General features: G+C 34.9%; 1 protein-coding gene across 3 annotated transcripts in view; it reads right to left on the bottom strand.

Annotated features, from left to right (window-relative positions):
• Positions 1 to 217: 217 nt before the first annotated feature.
• Positions 218 to 23,470, bottom strand: part of ANGPT1 (angiopoietin 1) — a 257,588-nt gene continuing 234,335 nt past the window's right edge. For all 3 annotated transcript variants that reach the window (XM_011930937.1, XM_011930953.1, XM_011930946.1), the window contains 2 exons: positions 14,828 to 14,958; positions 218 to 2,769 (listed from right to left, as the gene is read on the bottom strand). In XM_011930937.1, the coding sequence (XP_011786327.1) occupies positions 2,609 to 2,769; positions 14,828 to 14,958 (292 nt within the window). In that variant the 3' untranslated portion in view covers positions 218 to 2,608. The remainder of the gene's footprint in view (positions 2,770 to 14,827; positions 14,959 to 23,470) is intronic.

Here is a 23,470-nt window from a genome sequence, read left to right as displayed (position 1 = left end):
GGCAGGACACGACAATCATATTGTAGGGACATGGGACTGAGACCCACTGCTTTGATTTACCATTCTAACGAGACTAAGCTTTCTTAATTCATCCAAGACTGAAAGTTTTTCTAAGATTGAGGCTTTAGTTCATTTGGGAGATTTTTGTCAATGATTCTATAACTTCATAACTCTCTAATTTAAATTCCACAAAATATGTATTAAAAATAAAATGAAGTTGCACAAGTATTACTTTCAATTTTATTTAAATCAAATAATGTGTTGATATGAAAAACTTTGCAAGAAACCACATGAACTTTAAAGACAAAATTCGAATACCTAATTACCCTATTCTGAAATAATTAAATGCAAAGAATACATATGTTAAATTGCCATAAACATGTAGGTATTACATAATACACATAACGGAGTCATAAAACATTTTACACTGCTTTATTATAAATAATTGGAAACAATATTTCATTTTTCAAACCCAGACAACAAAATAGTAAATATCATGCTTTCTTTTTTTTTATTACTTTATTTTATTTTTGTAATATGAGTTTGGAAATAGTATTCCTTATCCAAAATCTGGTTTAAAAAAGTGTCTGTAGGAACACAAAAGGACAAAATACTCATTTTCTTTCCCTTAATTGAAAACAGTTGAGAAGGTTTTTAGAGGGAGAGGCTTGCCTGCTATGGAGGAGCCACCAAGAATAGAAAAATGGTATAATACCTACAAATACCACTTGTAAGGCAAAAAGGGGTAGAATACAGACACATAAATATAAAAAAGACTTGATTGTAGACTTTAAAACATATTTTTCTTGACAATGTGAATAGCTTTATTTTTGCAGATGGGGGAGACCATTAAGGCATAGTGGATCAAGTCACCAAGTTTGAAGCTGGCATTGCTACCTTGCCAACAACTGTCTCTTTTGTAAGAGGGGAGACTCAATAGCTTTATTTCAATTTTCTCATCCCATAGTGACTCATGTTTTAATAAAAACTGTTTACTGTTATAACCTTGGACACTTAGAGGCAGAGAAGACTTCTCGAAAAAATGCTGTAGTAACTTCAAGCACCCCAAAAATTCACTTAAAATAGATTGTCCCATAGGAATATTCCCATTAAGTTATTTATAGCAACTAGCAGTCAGAATTTCTCTTAGGTGACTATGATTAATTTTCTTTATGTATATATTTCCTTTACATATAATAGTTTTGCCAATTTTTCCCCCAGATAATAATTTTTAAAAATTAAAAATTGCCTAAGGGAATGGACTGAAGGAGAAAAATATGAGGAGTGATGTATTTAATTAAGGGATATAGTAGATATCTTTGAGCATTTGTGTTTATTTGTATCAATTAAGGACAATGTTGCATATTCCAGATTAATTAGTTATTAGGTTTATTGCAGATATAAACATGCTATGTACAATGATATTTATAATTATTTTATTTTTCATAGATTTCAAAGTGTTTCTTTTATAGACACTGGAACAGTGTGAATCTGATAAGTATGTTTCCGTTAATTAGCAAAATTTAAATTAGCAAGACATAACAGGGTGACTATTGAAGTTCTAAAAACATTTTTAAAATAATGAAGTTACATGTATGTATACACATGCTAGTAGATACTATAAAATGAATTGCTCCAGAGTACTTGGTTTTACTTCAACTTAATATACTCCAAAATATTGCTTTACTGTATAATATCAAAGGAAATATTAAATGCATGTATATTATTTTAAGAACTTGATGATATATTTTACATTCTTTTAACTTTACTCAGGCTATAAATATATTTATATATCATTCAATCAGTTTTTAGAGTAAATGGAAACCATAGTATGGGGTGGTAAGTTTTCACCACATACATCCTTACTTGATTATGTCCATTTTTTTTTCTGAAAACTGTATCAAAAATCAGAGTAATGGAGTTTGTTTCTACCACACAGTTATTGTCCATGTACTACAATTCATTATGGCTTACAAAAATGGAATTTTCATTTGAAGGTGGGTAAGCAGAAATCAACTAGTAAGTATGACACTGGAATTAGGCTTCTGAAATCCATTAACATTTAACCAACTCAGAGGACAATGCTGTTCTAAATTTTTATCAAAATTGTGCAACAGTATAATTTGTTAGTAGGTTTGCATAGATATAACACCTTTTCAGTGGTGTAATACATCTTTTCCAAAGGATTATGGCAGGCTTGTTTCTATTCTTCCTGTATATTCTCTTTTTCACTCTTTTTTTTTTTTTTTTTTCCTGTTTTACATGAAATTAACCATATTTATCATCTGGCTACCATAGTTCCAAAATAAGGTCCAGTAGTAGTTTGAAGCACAGCAAAGCTGAGCAGGTTCTTCCCTTTTTAAAGCCCAACAGTCAATGGAGTTTTCTATAGTCAAGCCACGTGAGCACTGTCTCCCCAAGTAGAGACTCCTGTGAACTCAAAAGGCTCCAGATTCACAGTCAAGGACCTTGGTGACTTCACATAACTACCACTTATTGCTGGAAGGGAGACAATATTGTTTGCTTCTGAAGTTTTCAAGCACTTTCTCACCTGGAAGCTCCTCCAGATTTCTTTGTTGCTTTTATAATCACTACTGACATTGTGCTTTCAAAAATCTAAAGGTCGAATCATCATTGTTGTGGAACGTAAGGAGTAACTGGGCCCTTTGAAGTAGTGCCACTTTATCCCATTCAGTTTTCCATGGTTTTGTCCCGCAGTATAGAACATTCCGTTTAGATTGGAGGGGCCACAAGCATCAAACCACCAGCCTGAAAAAATAGTTCATGATAGAAGAGAGAAGGAGAGGCAACAATTATAAGTCAATGGAATATTTGGAAATCAATGGCATTAAGTGATGGGAAACTTGCTTGTTTTTGTTGTGCTTATTTGCAATTAGGAGGCATCAGTAAATATGCCCTCAGTAGCGAAACTGTTTTAAATGACTTCTGATTTCAGATTTGTGTGACCCATCAGAGAGAGCAATGCTGTCATGGAAAGCAGCTTTCAGTGACTCCACTGGAACTCACTTCCTTTTGTAATGATGGGAAGCCTCTGGGCTTCAAGATACAATCTACATAAGAGATGGATTTACATGTAAGACAAGTGCAGTAAGGAAAATGTATATACCCATAAGAGGCATTCCATCTTAAGACTGTTACTGGGAATAGAACAATTAATTATTAGTAAAGAAATTCAGAAACTTAGACAAGCAACTGAGATCTGAATAGAAAGATATTCTCCATCTACTGCATATGTTTGTCAATAATTGGCTCTAAGCTGCTTCTAAAATTAATTGGATACTGTTCAATGACTATGATGCTCAAAAGGACTTTTAATTAATGTGCCCTCTCTGTAGCTTATAACAATAGAAAAAGTGTTCTGCAATAATAGCCATTCAGTTCCTGTACAGCCATATTTTGTCTATGGTTATTTAAGTGATTTCCAAACTTAGTAAAAAGAAAAACAATTTGATGAGTAACATGGAAATTCTGTGCTTGTATAGCTCTCTGTGAGGATAACTGCATAACTCAGTTTTATTTTTTAAATAAATTAAGTTCTTAGATTTTTAGATAAAGCATAGTGTTTTTTCCTGTCTCCTGAAGTAACACTACTGAATCTTTAGGGAGAGATTTATGCCAGAGACATTCTGGCATACTTTTTATTTGGATACAGTTGACCTCTCTTAGATTACAGACTTATACCTAAGGGACTAATAGCTAAAGAAAGAGAAAGCTCTACAGCTGATGTTTAACTGTAACATGAGCACCATCTTGCAGAAACTTTAGAAAAAGTTAAGTGGAGAAAAGCTAGTTCTCATTTTTCAACTTTAGAAGATGAATATAGCTGGCTTGTGTTTATAAAGTCACACTAGAGGCGTAACAAGCTGCATTAATCACCAGTTCATACTGCGGAACCACAAGGTACGTCTTGATGAATTTGGAAAGACACTATATTCCATGCAGTTTTATCAACTGTATGCAAACAACATAAATGTTAATGTAGTCAAAACACAAGGGACAAAAAGGTTCTTGTTTGGCAAAGGAGGAGGAACTGCAAGTAAAATTCTACCTTTGTTTTTCTTAAGATTAATTCCTCTAATTTTTGATCAGTACAGCTGGTAAAAATGTGCTGTTTATATTATAAAAAGCATTCTAATATTAGTGAATTTATTTGCCCAAAAGACTTTTTCTAAAGGACTAAAATGAAACTCTAAGATGAAATTCAACTTGATTGCTTCTGTGTTTTAACTTTTCTCCTCCTTTTCTGTGACCTTCTTGAGGCACTTTTCCATTGCATTAATGAACTTTTTATAATCTTTCAAATATGCACCATGGTCTCTCAAGCAAACACACTCACTCTATTGTTGAGACTGACAACGATTCATAGAATTCTCTTCCAAGTTGCATTAGGGTAAAATGTGTGTTTTTGTTTATTTGGTTTATAGAAAGTCACAAGAGTCCCAGAGGAGTACGGAAAGACAGACGTCTGTTGCAACAACAGCCTGGCAATAAAGAGCACAGGCTGAAGGATGCGTTTCATCGGGAAACTTTGGGAAAATTTAGAAAAGAGACAAGAAACAGTAAGAGCCTGTGAGAGAGTCAGGTAAATTCATCTTGTGTATCTTTTTGAATGAATAAAGTGGGGTAATGTTTGCAATGAGTAAAATGGCATTTTGGAGACACTGAAAGAAGGCCAGTATGGCTGTGTCACAATCAACGAGGGGGATAGTCGCCTGAAGCTGAGAGGGTCTGAAGTACATCACCCAGTGTTTTGTTCATCATCCTAAAAACAATGAAAAGCCATGGTTTGTGTATTGGTCTATCTCCTGTACTTAGTAGACACCTAACAAAGTTTGCTTCCCAAATGACCAGTGGGTCACTGCACGCTTGTTAACTGATTGACTCTCTGATCGGTTCTCCTTGTGAAGTCTTTGTTGTCTGAAGTTGTTTAGCTTACCAAAATGCTATATTTGATAGATACCGCAATATGTAACACCTGTCCTTATTGTATCCATTTTTTTCTTATGTATCCATTCAATATATAATTATTGTGAAACGTTGTTACACAATACTCAAGACAGAAGTAGTCCTTGCCTTCATGAAACTCACTTCTAATGAGAGAAACAGATGAATATATGTAAGCAGGCACAAAAATTACTATTAGGTGGGTGCAAAAGTAATTGCGGTTTTTGCCATGACTGTTATTGACAAAAAATGCAATTACTTTTGCACCAACCTAATATAAATTATGACTTAAAATGTCATAAAGAAAATAAGTAGGAGCTCTGAAGGAGAATAATTCGAGTTTTCACACTCGTGAAAGAAGCTGATATTTAACGAGACCTGAAGGAGGAGAGAGGCAGCCCCAGGAAGATGGGAAAAGACCCTGATAAGCAGAGTACAGCACCTGCAAAGGCGATGAGGAAGAAAGCAAGCTTGGGATGTGTAGGGACATCAGTGCAGCTGGTGCACAGTGAACAAGAAATGACTTGCAGGAAATGAAGGTGGAGGAATAGGCAGTCCTGGAGAGAAGTTCAATGTTTATGGAACAATTTGGAGTTTAGCCAGCCTGCTTGTCCACGATGAGGCAAACAAGTAAAACATTCTCTACAGATGGGAACCATAATCGAACCAGAAGAACCTGATCTGCTAGGTTAAATGTTTCATCAAACACTTTTTAGAGCCCTCATTCTCTATGATCTTCCAAAGCTATCCTGAGCATATGTGACACCATAAAAAAAGAAGAAAATTGAGTCTAGAATCAATTCTGCAAATACTAACCAATGGATAGAGATAGGGGACAGGAATTTTTGGAAACAAAATTTCTGACTTTAAAGCATGCACAGTTTTGTGTAGGAGACAAACAAAATGCTACACATTGAGATGATAGCCACTAGACAAAGAGAAGAAGAAAATTTTATGGAAATACAGAGGCAGTAGGTGCTAACTGTCTGAGGGACCACAAAGCTCACTCATTCAACAGCTGCTCTGGGTCCTGAAGGATGGGTAGAGTTCACTGAACAGAAAGAGATTCTATACAGTCTGTACTCTGGAAGAGCAGGAGAGAGTGTCTGCCAGCAGGTTGGCTTGGCTGGAGTGCCAGTGGGTTAAAGGGTTGGAGAACATAGGGCTAAAAAATAAACAGGAGGGAGAACATAAAGGTTTTTATTACACCTTTAGACATTTTCTTTTGGGCAACGGGAAGCCTGCAGAACGCCGGGGCAGGAGTTAGAAGACCCAGACTTCATGCTTAATTCATCAATTAATAACCAAGAGATCCTACACAATAGTACCAATAGTATTTGATATTTATTGAATCGTTCATATGAAGGTATTTGTATGCATTTTCTCATTTTATCCCCCCAAACAGCCTTAAGTGATGTGGCAAATACCATAATAAAGATACTAATGCTCACGGAGTTTAAGGAACTGTTTAAGGTCACATTTATAATACATAGATTCTAAGAACTGACCAACCATTTTCACAGCACAGTTATAAGGATCAAATAAGATAATGCACTATTATAGCCTATAAAAAAAAATCCTACTTAAGTGCCAACTGTAAGTTATCTAGAAAATGCGGCAGAATGTTTAGGGCAGGAAAAAAAGAGACAAGACCTTGTGGAGCATCATAATAATTTAATAATAAAGACAAGGTCATCAGTGCCAACATATTTTCTTATTTGCTTAGTGGGGTTTATTAGAGAAATATAAAAATAATTAGACCCAAATAAGTACAGTTGTACAATGTTCATGTTATAAAAACTTGGCATTTAAGCTCCTAATTTTTTTAAATGTTTCACTTTGATTTCATGACAAATCAAGGAGTTTGAAATGTTTAATTGACTCTTTATCTTAAGACCAGTGGGCCATGAATTCTGCGATCTATCTCAGAGCAATTGATAATAAAGATGATGAATTTAGATGGAAGAAAATGAAATAAAAGAGCAATTATTTCTCATGACCATTTCAGTTTTATTATAAGATATCCTAACTTCAAGGTAGCAGACGTAATTATTTCTGTGTAGGCAAGGATTGTCTGTTTTCTCTGATACATACATTAAAACAAACTAAATAAGTTTTTCATATCAAATATTTCAAAGTTTGTCCACTTTCTACCTTTATTTTTAAAAATTAAGCATGGCCAAGTCTTTTATACACAAATCCTGAAAATATGTGGTTTAAAGCATTTTTTCGAAGCAGGCAAAAATATAGCAGAGTCCTCATTACTCATACGCATTTCTTGTATTTATAAGTGATCCTTGATACTCAGTACATATGATATATTTGGATGGGATGAAGATGTTCTATGAATATACAGAAGAGTATGCCTGAGTTTGCAGTTCCTCTGATAAGATACTGAATAGCTGAATTACATATTCTGTGCAATCCTGGGAAAATATTAACATTGTATTTTGTTTATGGTTGGGAATAACAAATAAGAAATATCCTAAAGCAATTAATCTAGGGAAGGCACTTCAAGCCTAAAAGAACTCAATGATGCAAGCAAAGGATCGAAAAAGCAGTTACCATCTGCTATTGGGACAGCTGATAAAATGTCTCCAATTTTTTTTGTTTTGGTTTGTTTCGGTTTGGTTTGGTTATTTTGAGATGGAGGCTCACTCTGTCGCCCAGGCTGGAGTGCAATGGCGGATCTTGGCTCACCGCAACCTCCGCCTCCCAGGTTCAAGTGATTCTCTTGGCTCAGCCTCCTGAGTAGCTAGGACTACAGGTGTCTGCCACCACACCTGGCTAATTTTTGTATTTTTTTTTAGTAAAGGTGGTGTTTGGCCATGTTGGCCAGGCTGGTCTCGAATTCCTGACCTCAGGTGATGCAATCACCTTGGCCTCCCAAAGTGCTGGGATTACAGGCGTGAGCCACCACACTCAGTCTCAAATGTTTTAAGGTTGGCAACTGCTGAGATGTACTTTGCCAAGCATTTTTCTTCATAACTTGTAACCTCATGTATATTTTAATAAGAAATCTGAGATTCATGTTTCCAATTCATTTACACTTAACTCATTAAAATTTATTTTGTAATAACTATCCCAGGTCTTTTAAAATCATTTGTGCCTTTTATCTTTGAAGCAGAAAATTCACATTTGATCGCTAATAAATGAAACTTTGCCCAGAAAATAGGAATTTGGTTCTCAACTTTGTACTCAGGAAGTTCAACTTTATTTGAACATCAGGAAACCTATTTCTTAAATTCTTCTGATTCTAAACAAAACGTCTCTCAACACTGCTTTTCTGTGATAAAATGTACAGCAAAATGAAAAGGTATATCTGTTTTTGTAGATTTCTTTTGTTCGTTTTCAATGCATGCATTCTAATCAGCAGCATGCAAAAGAACTTGCACAGAAATTAAGATTTTCGTCTTTCATCACTAACTAAGGATGAGTTTAAACTAAATTGATTGGTGTCATCGATGGGATCTTAATGGAAAAAGTCTCTTGGTGAGTTTATGTGGACAAAGTTGGCCCTACCCAAAGCCAGCCTCAAGAAGCAGCTGCATGGGTCTTGCATGCAGGAGGCAAAGGACCTTGCTAGAAGTCTGCATTCCTTATGTCATCTCGTACTATATCCCCTTCAGGCCAAGGACTTGTTTTTGTTTTTTGGGGGGCTGTTTTTTTTTCTTTCCTTTCTCTTCTTTTTGTTCTAAATATGAAAAGCTGTTTATCCTGGCTAGGAATATTGAATTCATTTAAAACTTCTAGGTATTCTTTTACTGCCTCTCTTCTCCCTCATATTTCATTTTGCTTTTAACCATGTTTAAGTGAGGAAATGCTTGTGAAAAGATGCTGCAAACAGTACAATAGAGCTCTATCATTCTCTTTGAATGTCATTCCTTTTAATGGAAGCAGTAGAAAGAGTAGATAGAACAAAGGCCTCTGGAGGTTGAGTACCTGCATTTAAATTCTACTTCCGACAAAATTCTGTTACCTATGGCAAATTATCTAACATTTCTGTATCTCAGTTCTTGCTGAAAATATTATTGTGGTCTCTATTTCCAAGAGTTTTTGGAAGCTTCATATAAGTTATTAAATACAAATCATTTAGGATAATACAAACATATCTGTTAGAAAGAGTTCAATAAGTTTTTAAATATTATTACTGAGTACAATACAAAGTTAATTGGTTATTTCTCATCCACTGCCAATCATTAAGCTTTGGTTGTAGCCTTGCACGAGAGGACTACCAGTTCTGATTCACCTTTTTCCAAACTTATAAAAGACATTTTCTGATACTCTTTGCTCTTTTTCTAATAAATGAAACTTTGCCCCAGAAAATAGGAATATAATCTTAAACTTTGCATTTTATGAAGCTCAAATTTATTTGAAAGTCGGGAACCTAACACTCAAATTTTTACAATTCTGCAGTTTAGTCTTTTGGGGTTATTCTTAAGTTAGTTTCAGTCCTTGGTAGTCACCTCTTTGTTCCTTGTTTGGGCTTAGAAATACATGTATGTATTAGGCATTTTAAAAATAAGTTCATGTAAGAGACACATTTATACTAACATTCATTTACTTTATGTCTTTTCACCAGAATAATTTGTAATTTTGCAATGTCCTTTCAGAGTCTCTGCTAACATATTTACTCATCAAACCAACATTTATTGAACATATGCTATATGCCACACACTATGGCAGTCACTTGGGATACAGTAGTGGACAGCACAAAATCCATGCATTCACAGAACTTACATTTGTGTAGAATAGGCTTACGTTTTATGTACTAAATATAGAAATTGGGTTGAAATAAAAGTAATGCAATGTAGATTTATATAGTCAATCTTACATTAGTCATATGGATCTTCTTTTCTCTCAATATTTTTACCTTGAAACTTAGAGAATTTTAGTTATCTGATCATGCTTAGCAGGTCCTTACTGGGTTCTCAAAAATGCTAAGACGATTATATTTTCCCAAAGATCTTGTCATCTCAGGGTCATACACCAGTTGAAAAAACTGCTGGCTTCTATCATTTTCTTTGTCTTCTTTAAGATTATATGTAGGCAAAGTGAGCATTTATCAACTCTCTGCTGTTAGCATCTGGAAAGTTCTAGATGTACTAAGAAATTTATGTGTATGGCTTTTTCCCCTCTTTAAGAACTGAACTGAAAAATATCCTTTGTTAGCTTTCGAAAGTCTTGTCTATCAGTTAACATGGTTTATGCGTTGGGAGAATAAATCAGAGTTTCTACTTCAATAGATTATTTTTATAGAAAGTTAGGTCACATTTTTACATAGCCTTTATATTATGTACTAAATATGGAAATTATGTTGAAACTAAAGTAAGGAATGTAAAACAATAACGTATTTGTTTTTGTGGTTAGCAATTTTTAATAATTACAGTTTATGACAGATTTTTAGAAATAATTATTTAAATATAATTTTAATAATTTTAGTTAGCTGTAGCTTAAGCAAACTTTCAGAAATGCTGATTTTGAAAGCTCCTAATTTAGTACCAAAGATCGTTTTTTTCTGCTGAAGGTAAGTTTGTTTTGAATGTGACAATCTAGTAACAAGAATTTGTTATTGTCTTAATTCTAGAATCAGAATTTTTCACATATTTATCTCCATATACAATAAATCTATACAAAAAATATGCATTGAATGAGATTACATTTTCATTTTCTTAATGTTAAATAGTAGATAAAACTATTTCTTTTACATTTTTAATGAAACTTATGTTCTAGCCTGTCTTGCTCATTTCTTTAATAGTAATTAACCCCTTTAATAGGTGCTCATTAAAAATACCTTAAATTGACAGAAGAAAGCTAAGAAATAAGGAAATTAGGAAATGAAGAGCAAAGATCAAGTCCTACCTTCGGTCTAGCTGAAATACCTTCTGCTTTCAATTAAGCCTATTTCCTGCCATTCAGTCTTTTACCAATAAGGGTAATGATACCAGATTCTCCAACTAGAATTCCTCTTTGTACTCGAAGAAAACTAGGATAGTTAGTTGGCAATAAATCTTATTTTACTCTTAATTCCTTTTAGAAGAAACAAAGGAAAAATATATAAACAAAGAAGATAAAACAAAGCTTTAATTGATAATGACAAAGAGCTATGAGTTTCTAGCTTCAAAGAGTATGAAGTCTCACTGCTTAAGAGAGGCTATTTTTAAACAGGCAACAGGCTCAAATACTAAGTTTAAAAAAAAAAGAAAGGAAAAATCATTAGATGAGGAAAATGGCTCCAAGGGAAACTTTGACAGAATAAGTAGTAGTGGTGGGGAGCATCTAAGTAGGACCTAAGTTCCAGGCAATACTCCAGTTACCTGGACTGTCAATGATATTCATCCTTACGTTCTCCAGTTCTTAGCTATCTAAATTCCACATTTTAGCTTTCCATAATAAATAACTTTGCAAGACCTGGATTCTTTCAAAGGGACATTTGATAAGGTAATGGCATTTATTACAAAAACACATTTACTTAGACTATTCCAGCCCAAGCAATAAGTGGAAATATTCTCTTCCAAACATATGTGTTTATTGGTGAGTAAGAACTGGGTCCAAGAATAATTGTGGATGAAAGAACATGACAAAGTTTAATAATTTAAAGCAGAAATAAAATCATAAATCTGAGCAGTGAAATTTTCTCAATGACAACCAAGATGCACATTCTCCTCTTTGCTTTACTCCATATTTTCATTATTGTGACAGAAATATGAACATATTGGAATACTCTTCTAAGGACACATTTGAAAGATTTTACTGTTGTTTTTTCATGTATTGTATTTATTTGGTAAGAAAAAATACCTGTAAAAATAGACATGGAGAAAATAATATTTCAATATTAAAATGTGCAGGAAATTGAAAAATCAAAGTCCCTTTGTCCTTGTATAAAGTTGCTGACAATTTCCTTTATGAGATCAGGGATGTAATAAAAAGAAAAATTTTATTTCAGGAAAAAGCTCAAGACCTACCTTGTGTGTACCATTTAAAAAAAAAAAAATCTTAGATTTGTAGCAACTACTTCTGGGGGTGAGGGCTGAGGGAGGAGTCATAAAATTACATATAGGAGACTTTTTAATATTTGATAATGTTAAATATGATGCCAAAAGGATATGTCCAAAGCTTAAGGAAAAGAATATGAGGCCGGGCGCGGTGGCTCATGCCTGTAATCCCAGCACTTTGGGAGGCCGAGGCGGACGGATCACAGGGTCAGGAGATCCAGACCATCCTGGCTAACATAGTGAAGCCCCGTCTCTACCAAAATTACAAAAAATTAGCCGGGCGTTGTGGGGACACCTGTAGTCCCAGCTACTCCGGAGGCTGAGGCGGGAACCCAGGAGGCGGAGCTTGCAGTGAGCCGAGAATGCGCCACTGCGCTCCAGCCTGGGCAACAGAGCGAGACTCCATCTCAAAACACAAAAAACAAAAAACAAAACCAGAAAAGAATATGATAGAGGCAGAATCATAATAGGTTAGTTTTGATAATATTGGGGCGGGTATCGTATTGAAAAGATGTCAACGTAGGTGGCATGGCTGGGGTCAACGGGTTGTGATTTGATGATAGTAGTAATGGAAGGGTTGGCAATAGGAAGGAAGACAAAAGATTTATCCCAAACTGGCTGGGCACGGTGGCTCATGTCTCATGTCTGTAATCCCAGCACTTTGGGAGGCTGAGGTGGGTGGATTACCTGCGGTCAGGGGTTCCAGACCAGCCTGGTCAACATGGTGAAACCCCATCTCTACTAAAAACACAAAAATTAGCTGGGCATGGTGGCCCACACCTGTAGTCCCAGCTACTCGGGAGGCTGAGGCAAGAGAATCGCTCGAACCAGGAGGCAGAGGTTGCAGTGAGCTGAGATCACCCCATTGCACTCCAGCCTGGGCAACAGAGTGAGACTTGGTCTCAAAATAATAGTAACAATTATCCAAAACCTTCACTCCACACTTTTCCAAGCTCTATTCATTGATGAAGATAATGTCAACCTAATGATGTATTTCATTGGTTTTAAAATTTGAAAGTTGTTTCAAGAGTTACAAGATGGTCATTCATGTACTACACTCATTCATGTACACTACTACTTCACTAATTCATGTACTACATTTTCTAATAGGTTTCTATGTGTCACAATCAGCTGTGCTAGATGTTTGGGATGAAATGGCAAACATTAACTGTCATTCATTTTCCTAAGGTACAATATAGAGATGAGTTTCTCTCCCTGTTATCTCACAGAGTGGATCTGGAGTTCAAGTAAGATAGTACAACATGTGCAGAAATATGTAATATGTTATAATAATGGTAGTAATGTAGTGTTAGGAAAGGAAAATATTAGATTTGAACAATTTTTTCCTTATTAATATGAAAACATATTTTGTAATAGAATTAAGACAGAAAGTATATTAGAACAATTGAAGGTGGTAGTGATTGTTACTATAGTAAGAGAGAGAAGCAGCAGTAAAACTGTGAGAGGAGAAATACTGAAATAGGAATTTCTCTTAAAATTTTGTTTGATGCCAACTCCTTTCCTGCCAGACCCTATAACATTCTTGAGCAATAGCATTTGCCATTGGGTTTTACCTCAGTGTTTCCCAAACTTCAGTCAGTCATGTATCAACTTCACAGTTTTGCCATATCCACTTATAACTTTTATTAATATGGATCAATTTTTTCTTAAATCAATTATTTGTTAAATACAGAATATTGTGAATACATTCTAAAATGCAAGTTTATATCATCCATTTAAAGAGGAAACCAGCACCCCTTGCTGTAATAGAAGTTAGACATAGCCAGGTGCCAGGGTGGCTCATGCCTGTAAGCCCAGCATTTTGGGAGAGCAAGGTGGGCAGATCACTTGAGGTCAGAAGTTCAAGACCAGGCTGGCCAACATGGTGAAACCCCGTCTTTACTAAAAATAGAAAAATTAGCAGGGTTTGGTGGTGGGCGCCTGTAATCCCAGCTACTCGGGAGGCTGAGGCAGGAGAATCACTTGAACCCGGGAGGTGGAGGCTGCAGTGAACTGAGACAGCACCATTGCACTCTAGCCTAGGCAAAAAGAGCAAAACTCTGTCTCAAAAAAAAAAAAAAAAAAAGGTAGATATAAAACTCATCAAATTAAAACAAAATAACATTATTTAATTTTAGGTATGTGCCATTGCTTAACCAAGGCTCTGAGACTACGTTTTTTGTTTTTGTTTTTGTTTTTTTTGCCAAGAAGCATCACTGGTAAGTGCTGAGGAAGTATTACAGATATGATAGCACCAAATTGAGAATTTCTCTGTTGGGCAATCATAAGGCTGGAAAAATATTTAAAATGTACAAAAGGATTAACTTTCTTACTCTATGATGTGATATTATTTAATGATATCGCCTATACTAGCTAAAATATCTTGCAATGATTAATATTATATAGTATAAAACTCCGGTATAGCTGTTCTGAACTGTGTTACTTTTGGTTTAACTATACCTCTTTATTTTTCTTATCTCATTTCAACAAAATGATCAATTAACTTATTACATAATTGCAAACTAGTTTGTAAGAAGTAATTGCTGTATATGCTGAGTTCCCAGACTATTGTTCATCTTACTAAGGGGATCAAGATGCCTTAAGGGACTTAAGGGACTAAAAAATGTATTCAGAACCAAGCTTAGCACACTTTCACTATTGATGTTGGGGGAGGACGCAAACCTCTAAATATGCTAGCAATGTCTTACACAAGAACGCAAGGTAAATTCGTGGACAGAACAAAATGATCTCTAGGGACTTGCTCTTAACTTTCCTGACCATAAGATCATACTCTTTTCTCATAGATAAGAAACCTTAAGCCCCAAACCAATGAAACATAGCTTAGAGAGTGGCCCCATAGGACTTACCTCCTGTTAACATGAGGGCACATTTGCACATACAGTTGTCATTATCAGCATCTTTAGTGCTGAAATCAGCACCGTGTAAGATCAGGCTGCTCTGTTTTCCTGCTGTCCCAGTGTGACCTTTTAAATACAACCTGAAGTCAAAAAGTAAAAAAAGAAAGATAAGCCATTCGACAGAATAACAGAACCCAGAAGACCAACTTGTTGAATGTTTGCCTTTTCATCATTTTCTTCTTTCTTTGAACTCAGCCCTTCCAACAAACCTCTAGAAGATGCAAGCTATCTGAACCAAAAGAACAAAGGAAGGAAAAAGTTTATGTCATTATGTATGCTCAAACTCATATGGTTCTCTGATAACCAGAAAACATAAAAACCTCGGTTTATTTTTTAATACAGGTATTAACCTCTAAACCTAAATGCTTTTTACAATGTCAATTCAGCATGTCACTCCCTTAATCCATTAATATATAATATTGCAGATGTGCTAAACATTATTAATAGCAATACAAGGAGTACATGTCATTGATTGAGGACTTGCTCTGTGCCAGGCACTATGCTAAATAATTTCCAGTGGTTATTTGATTAAATTTTTATATTAAATCTGTGATCCCGATATTAACATCCCCAAATTGTATACCAAGGTTTAGGGAAGCTATGTAAGCTGGAATTTAGCTTGTATGAGTCTAAAACTCAAGCTTTGAATCATTATGCATTCCCTGGACAAATGTTTGCTGAGCACAAACTGTATACCTGTTATTGATCTAGGCACTTAAGACATATAAGGAAACAAAACAAAAATTCATGCTTTTGAGGGACTTGTATTCTAGAGGTATCCCTAAAATTAAATTCAAAATCCCATCTGTTTAATATGGCATTCTTCGAAGAACCTGTCTTACTATCTAGAAATATTTCTTACATAAAACTTGGGTTAACCTAGATCAGTGGCCCTCTAATGGTTGTGCATATAACAAATCATCTGACCTTTGTTTAAAAGGCCTGTTTACTAATCCCAAGAATATTTGTTTTCAACTAGCATCTCAGATTTCTCTTTGCAGACTGTCCAAAGAGAGCATTTTGTCAAGTATTGTCCAAGAATCCATGAACTAGTGGACAAATCACAATAGTTGCCAAATGTAGTGCCCTGTCTGATGTCTGCTCATTTCCTACTGATCATACACGCTGCTTTCATATTGTTCTGGGCAATGTAGTGCTTAGAACTAATGTAAACTTGCTCAAGTCCTTCAGTGGCTCCACAGGGCTTAAAGTAGCTAAATTGAAGTTGTATTGACAGCTTGATGCCCAAGGTGTTCTCTGGCTAAGACTCTAGCCCCTCTCTGTCTAACTCTACCTAACACTGCTCCTGCATACCACCACAATGTTGTCATCAGAATCATGTAGTAATATTCCCTTCAAATTCATATAGGTCATCACCTGCATGCCTGGATCTTATTTATGAATATTATCCACCCACAGTATAGTTAATGGGTGATTCATATCTCTGTATGAATGAGACACTCGTAAAACCTAGGCTGGCTCTGAGCAAAACATTACACTACTATGAAATAGAATAACAAAGATCAATTAATATTTGGAGATATATTTCAACTTGTGTTTGCATCTAGGTATATGTATATATCCTATTGTTTGTGGTATTTGATATTATTTTTAGCAAAAAACAATATTATTGGATATTTGTGCAATATTTTACAAATAATCTGCAGAGATTTTGAGCCATAGCAAAGTATACAAGTAAACCTCAGTCAGCTTTTGTTGGTTCCAATAATTAACGGAACTTTTGTTTCACAGTAGTAAAAATAATTTTCTAATGTTGAATTATCACACAAAAGCTTGTATTTTAAAACTCTGAGAGGCAGGCTACAAGTCATCGGTGATGCAAAATTGTAGAATTTTTTAAAGTGCCAATTCACATTTGAGGCTGCAGCCAGCCCAAGTGGAGGTGGGTTTCACCAGGGAAAGTAAGGTGACAGATCACCAAAGGGAGTTTTGGGACTGGATGAATTCACCACCTTCCAGAGCTGGTGAGAACTTTCAATTTGATCACTCTTTTGGAGGTCCTCAGCCTCCCAAAGACAGACACACATTGGCAAAAAAAAACTAACAGAGACTTTTGTCAGGCCTCCATTTGCAGTCAAATTAGGAATATGGTGGGGACCCAGCCTCATGGTCTTCTTAGAGAGAATTTCACACAGAAAGCCAAATTATAATCAGAAAGTTCCTTGTTTGGTGAAGACAGAATCAGAATTGAGAGAATAAGAGAATGATTCCAAAATTAAGTAGCTACGTCTCTCCTAGCCTGAAATCTGCTCTACTGGGACCAGGAGAGTTTAGCCCATAAGCGCTCTTGAATGAGTAATGGCAATTTTAACTTTGATTTTTTGTTTCTCTGTGATTTGTAATGGCCTTCCTTCTTATGGTAAGTCAATGCCATTTTCTCTGCAGTAGCTTTAAGTTCACTAATAAAGACAGACTTTCCGGGATGCAATGATTTTCTATAGTGTCTTTTGCAGGGAATTCAGCACAAATGTTTGATTCTAAATAACAGACTGCTTGCTATGTGCTTGAATACATCGTTTATACTTTTATCCTTTCACATAAGAGTTACAATCTAAGTCTCATAATTTATAATTATTTATTTATGTGATCAAGGCAATACAAATGCACAATTATAAATTTCAGAAGAAAAGCAAAAAGAAGAAATAAAAATCAACCCAAATCTCATCACTGAATTTAACTACTCTTGTCATATTACAGATTTTTAGTATTTTCCTTGTTTCTCCCCACTAAATATAAAATATTATTTATTTTTAAATATACATGTATCTGAACACATTCTTATAACATTTTCAACACTATAAGTAAAGCTTCTGCTCACAGCCCCATTTCATCTCTCTTTTTAGAGGTATCCTTCAAAAACAGTCTCTCCCCATGTGAAAATACAAATAGAAATAGAATTACACTTTACATGTTTCTGTATGAGATGATTTTCAAATATAATTTTATGACCACTTTTACATGCCATGACACTTTTTTCTCTAACATCATTGGGAAGCTATTATATGAACATATCATCAGTTGTCACAAGATTAAGGCTGCCTTCAGGTATCTCTCTATATGTGTGCTGGTATAGGTATTAGGATTACAATAAAATCCACATTTCTTTCTTGACCTTTCCCTGTATGAATGTCATCAATGCTATGTTAGGCTCCATGAGTAAAGAGATGTCTTTCCAAATCTATTTAAGACTTGGAGGTCAGTTTCCAGTCTTGGCAGCTCTTCTCTGGATTATCAAAAAATATTTACAGCTAGTCTCACTGCCTTGAGTTTCACTCCTTCTTCCCCTTCCCCATGAAGTCCATGCAGCTCATTCAAAAACATGTATCTCATCATTCCTCCATCCTGGTTAAAGTCGCTCAGTTGTTCCTCCAAAATTCAAAGATAAAGTTCAAATTCTTTACTGTGGTTTGCAAGGCCTGTGAAGTCTAGTCCTTGTCTACTGTCTACTTTTTCCCATGTCTCACCCACTCCAACCCTCCCATGTCTTGTTATTTTCTGCACATACACACAGTGCTCCAGCCTTACCCACTAACTTATTCCCTCTAAGCAACATTCTTATTTCTCTATACATTTGCAAGTACCATCCCCTCTTCCTAGAAGGTACTCTCCAGGTTTGAACAACTGCTGAACTGCTATCCATCCTTTAAGATTTGTTTCAAGTATAACCTCAAAAAGCATCAAGTCAGCATCTTCATGATGATACTTACTTGCTGTATTTTAATTGTCTTTTCACTTATCTGTTTCCCATAATAAACTGTGAGTTCCTTGAGGCATAAACTATGTTTTACTCATCTTTGAATCACCAGAGTCTTGAAATCTTGAACAGTCTCTGAGATAGAGAAAGGCCTCAATGTTCATTGAATAGATGGATGATGGGTGTGCTAAGCAATTAATTTTTGGTAAGCTCAAGGTAGCAAGCAAAAGCAAACTCAAATATAAATAGCTCTACTATCAAAATATACTTGGTCCAAGTTTCAGAAGGACAGCTTTTATATCTCATTTAGTTAAGTACTCAACATATCTACCTAGGTACCCACTTCATTGCCTATCCAACTCAAATGATTAAAAAAAATATATGTAGGTGTGTGTATGTGTGAGTGTGTGTGTATCACATACATTACATATATATATATATATATACACACACACATATACACTATCTCATATCCTTCTTATTTTTTGAGTTTTTTGTTCTTATTTTCTCAGAGACTTCAGAATATAAAAACATGAGCAAGGCATTATGCAGATAGAGTAAAGGAAAAAAGACTATGTCTTAATTCCTATTATTCCTTACATTTTATTGAATGATTTATTTGTATTGTATGAATAGCCAACTGAGAACAATTTGAAAGCAAAATCAAAATAAAAATATGCTTAAGGTTAATGTTTCAGCTAAAATTATTTTTTGAAAAAGAAATATTCTAATAAGGTGTGAACCTAATTCCTTAAGGTCCTGCCTTGAATAAACATTAAAACATAAAGCAGAAGTGGAGAGGAGTTGCAAGATGTGCAATGTAAACAGTGGCATACATTGGTTGGAATGATGTACAAGTAGAAGAGACTGATATTTTGAGGAATAATGAATGCTTCGCTGTTCAAGACTTAGTAGCACTTGTAATTTACATGAAGTAGCATTCATCCCCCATGTTTATATCCTTAGCATGTCACAGAGGAGCGGCTTATGCTCTTCTAAGGAAGAGGCACACAGTCTCTTGCACTGCGAGATAAAGATGAAATTTCATAAAAATCATTTCTTCTAAACACTATTTTAAAAACTTTGCAAATGAGGACAACTGTGCTTCTGCAGAATCCCAGAAGGATTCTGGGAGAAACTATATAGTCCAGGATAGGTCCCCTGCACAGTTCAGGGGCTCATTCTTTCTTAGCAGCTCTTTAGCTAGCTCAGAGTCCCAATTTTTGGCCCAAAGCCAACAACCACAGCTAGTTATTTGATACAGGTAAATTAAGGACCATTCACTCATTAATGCCAAGTATTTCTGTAATTAGATTGGAAAAAAAAAAAACTTGTTTGAGTTGAGGCTCAAACAGAACATTTGGATGATTCTTTTTAACACTGGTTCTGGCTAATATCTAAAGTCCTTATGTGTAATTGACTATCTGTGGCTTTCTCTATGAAGCTAATAGTTGTTCCAAATAGACTTTCAGTTTATGAAAGAAAAATCAATATATAGGACAGCTTTGCACCTGACTACGGTGACAGTGAAGTGGAAGTGTGAAACATTAGTGAGACTACATCTCCCAAAATAACAGCCTGGGAATCCTGGTTATTTATTTATTGAGTTCAGCCAGTGTAGACATGGCTTGTATGAAAGACGATATGTTAGAAGACAAAAACAAAATGTTCCTCCAGTAAAAAGCATTAGGGACAGACATAAGGAAGCTGTGAAAAACAAAACAAAACAAAAAACTCCAAAGAATCTCATTTGATGTGACCAAAAAGGCAGCCACAAAATAGAATTATGGCATTTAGTCTCGTCCATGTATTTTCTCTTAATAAAGAAAAAAAATATGAGTCCTTCAGATGAATGACTATAAAGAATGTCACCATTTTTATTTTTTCAATTAGTATATTGTAGGAAAATTTATGTCCATTGAAATTAGTCATGATTCTCTAGTCATCTTTGATAAAACATAGTTACTCCTTTACAATCACTTTTAGAAATTTCAGTAATTATAAAGACTAAATCATCACATTTCTTAATGAATATAGGACAACAGTGAGTTCTGTTATGGAAGAACAGGCTTCAAAATATCCCTACGTGTCATCCAAGAGATTCTAGAACTTTCTTTTCTTTAAAATGGGCAGCACAATCTCATGAATCCAGTTTATTACTAATTTTGTCTACTTAAGAGACTCTCTCTCTTCACATTTTTGCATGTTCACCATACTCAGGGGGCCACGCATCTCTTTCATGATCCAAGGCAGTGGGAGTTGTTTGTATGACAAATTGAAGTTTGGCCTCAACCCTTTAAAACAGTAGACAGACTCTCAGATAGCTGAACTTTAAGGTCGTAGGTACTGACAAGCTGAGCAGATTTTTATTTTGGTTCTGAGCTCTCTCCCTGCCACCATATGGAACTAGTTTATCTTTCTCACAATTACTAAGAAATTCAGAATGACCTTCATGGTTCTCTTTCAGAGGCTGGTAGCAATGACTCAATCTGACAGAGTTTCCTGACATGGTTATGACTTCTAGTTGCTGCTTTGGGGCTGTCTCTGCCATATTCAACCTCTCCAATCCTACCCCCTTTCCACTGAAAGAACTGGGAACCATTAGCCAAGAGGGATGTCAGAGCATGTATGTTAGCACTGACTTTTTCACATCCTGGAGATATGTTCTACAACTCTATTGTCCACACATGAACAGAATTCTGTACTTATTTGCAATAGCCTATCAAGGAATATGTGAGAAAAATGCTAGAAAAATATATGAAGCAAAGTTAACACACCTATGAAAAAGTGAGTGAATATATTAAAGACATTCACTTGTATGACAATAATCTATATTCCAGAAAAGAAATGTTTGAAAGAAGTTTCTAAAGAAAAGAGGATGTGAGTAGGAAGATTAAAAGAATTGATAATGTAAAGTGTGACTAACCAAGAATTAAGGCTGAGATAAAGACTTACAGATATCTAAAAACATTTAAAAAATATACAGATCAAGCAGATACAGGTAATTTGGTACAAAATAAGTTCTAATGAAAGCAATAACCATCTATAAAGCCATTAACTAAAACTTTTCCTTTTTTCCTCCTTCTCCTCCACACACACAAAATGGAGAAATAAATAAGCCATTGGCTTCTGCAAATTAAGGCTGTGTCATGAACACTTGTGTCTGGAGAGACAGCATGTCATCACAGAGTTTGTGGTGTACCTGTCTGGGTTTGCGATCTAGCTCTTATTCTTTCTGATCCTCAGTTGCCTCATCTGTAAAATACCTCTACTAATAGTAATGTCCTGCCAATATTTTGTGAAGATTAAATGAGGTGATACCCGGAAAGCCCTTAAAAAGATTGCTGCATGCAAAGTAAAGTAAGTACTTGACTATTTGCAAAAAAATCAAAGTAATCAAACTTCCCTAAGCAATAACCATAAAATACACAGTAGTTCGATAAGTATGAGTTATGGGAATGACTAAGTCTAAATTACACAAGTATAAACATATATGACCTTGATAGACATATGTAAGTGTTCTGAGAGTGATAAAAACAATGAGATCGAGATACAGTTCATGAAGATAGGCATGGAGACAACAAGCCAGAGAAATTAAAGATGAAAAGGATCAATTTTCTCAAACCCATGAGGCCCCATATCCTTTGGAAGTTTTTCTTATTTTATGTAGATGAAGAAGAGTACTAAATATGAACGACAAAAAGTTGCTTTGCTGATTGACTACGTGGTTAAGGTCTATGTTAATTTGACTCTAGATGGTCTGAATAAATATCCTTCAATTCAAATGTTTATCTTTTAATAAATTAAAATTTCAGAATTTTGAGAACCCTTCAATTTTCTTGCCATCATATAATATTTTATTGACTGAATCCAATATATATTTATTTGGTTTTCCTTTCTTTACTCATAATTGATACTGGCAAAAAAAAAAAAAAATCCTGGAAAAATCATCCATGTCAACCTAATCTTTAATTCTCACATCAACTTGCTGAAAGCTTTCTTTTTCTCATTAAATCTTCCGTAATTGGTGTCATTTGTTTTAACAGGGAATTGGATCATTGGGAATCATCAGATTTTGTGCATAATAATTTAACCATTATGTTAAGAAGGAAGACATTATCTTATTTGTTTCAGAAGCTACAGATGCCCTGCAGCAGTCATGCTATTTATGTTTGAATATGTGTAATGGAAGATGTACACAAAAGTGTGAAAAAATATGAAAAATGTTTAAGATAGTAATGGTCCTGGGAATCTGTGCTGTGATTAAAGAAAATAAATTTCCAAAGCTACAGAAAAACCTCACCCTAAATGATGAAAAAATCTTTAGAAAACAGAGTTTCACTTAATCTCTGATTGTTTTAGATATTAGCTTGTATAACACCTGTATAAATTGTACTCTGGATTTTCCATCTAAGTTTTTGATAATATACATTTTTAATGTCTCCCCTTCACTTACAAATATTAATATCTTGTAGAATTTAGATAAAATGAGCTTATCAACCTCCCAGGTCTTCTCAAGCTCTTGACATTAGGAACAGTGTTGTCAGTAACTTTTGTTTCAAAACTCTGGTAAAATACAGTTCTTAGTGTTTTGCAGTGATAGACATGAAGCTTGCATATGCTCAAAACTCATTATAAAATTTTCCTCCAAAGAAAATAGCAAACCCACATGCTGCTATTGTTGTATGCCTTTGGATAGTGCTGACAGAGTACTCTCTATACATCATATAGTTATATAATATATATAAAACTCATTATAAAATTTTCCTCCAAAGAAAATAGCAAACCCACGTGCTGCTATTGTTGTATGCCTTTGGATAGTGCTGACAGAGTACTCTCTATACATCATATAGTTATATAATATATATAAAATTATA

Source organism: Colobus angolensis, unplaced genomic scaffold (genome assembly GCF_000951035.1).
Source record: "Colobus angolensis palliatus isolate OR3802 unplaced genomic scaffold, Cang.pa_1.0 Scaffold121, whole genome shotgun sequence".
NCBI lineage: Eukaryota > Metazoa > Chordata > Mammalia > Primates > Cercopithecidae > Colobus > Colobus angolensis.
The sequence above is the reverse complement of the archived record's forward strand: the minus strand, read 5'-3'. Positions and strand labels throughout refer to the sequence as shown.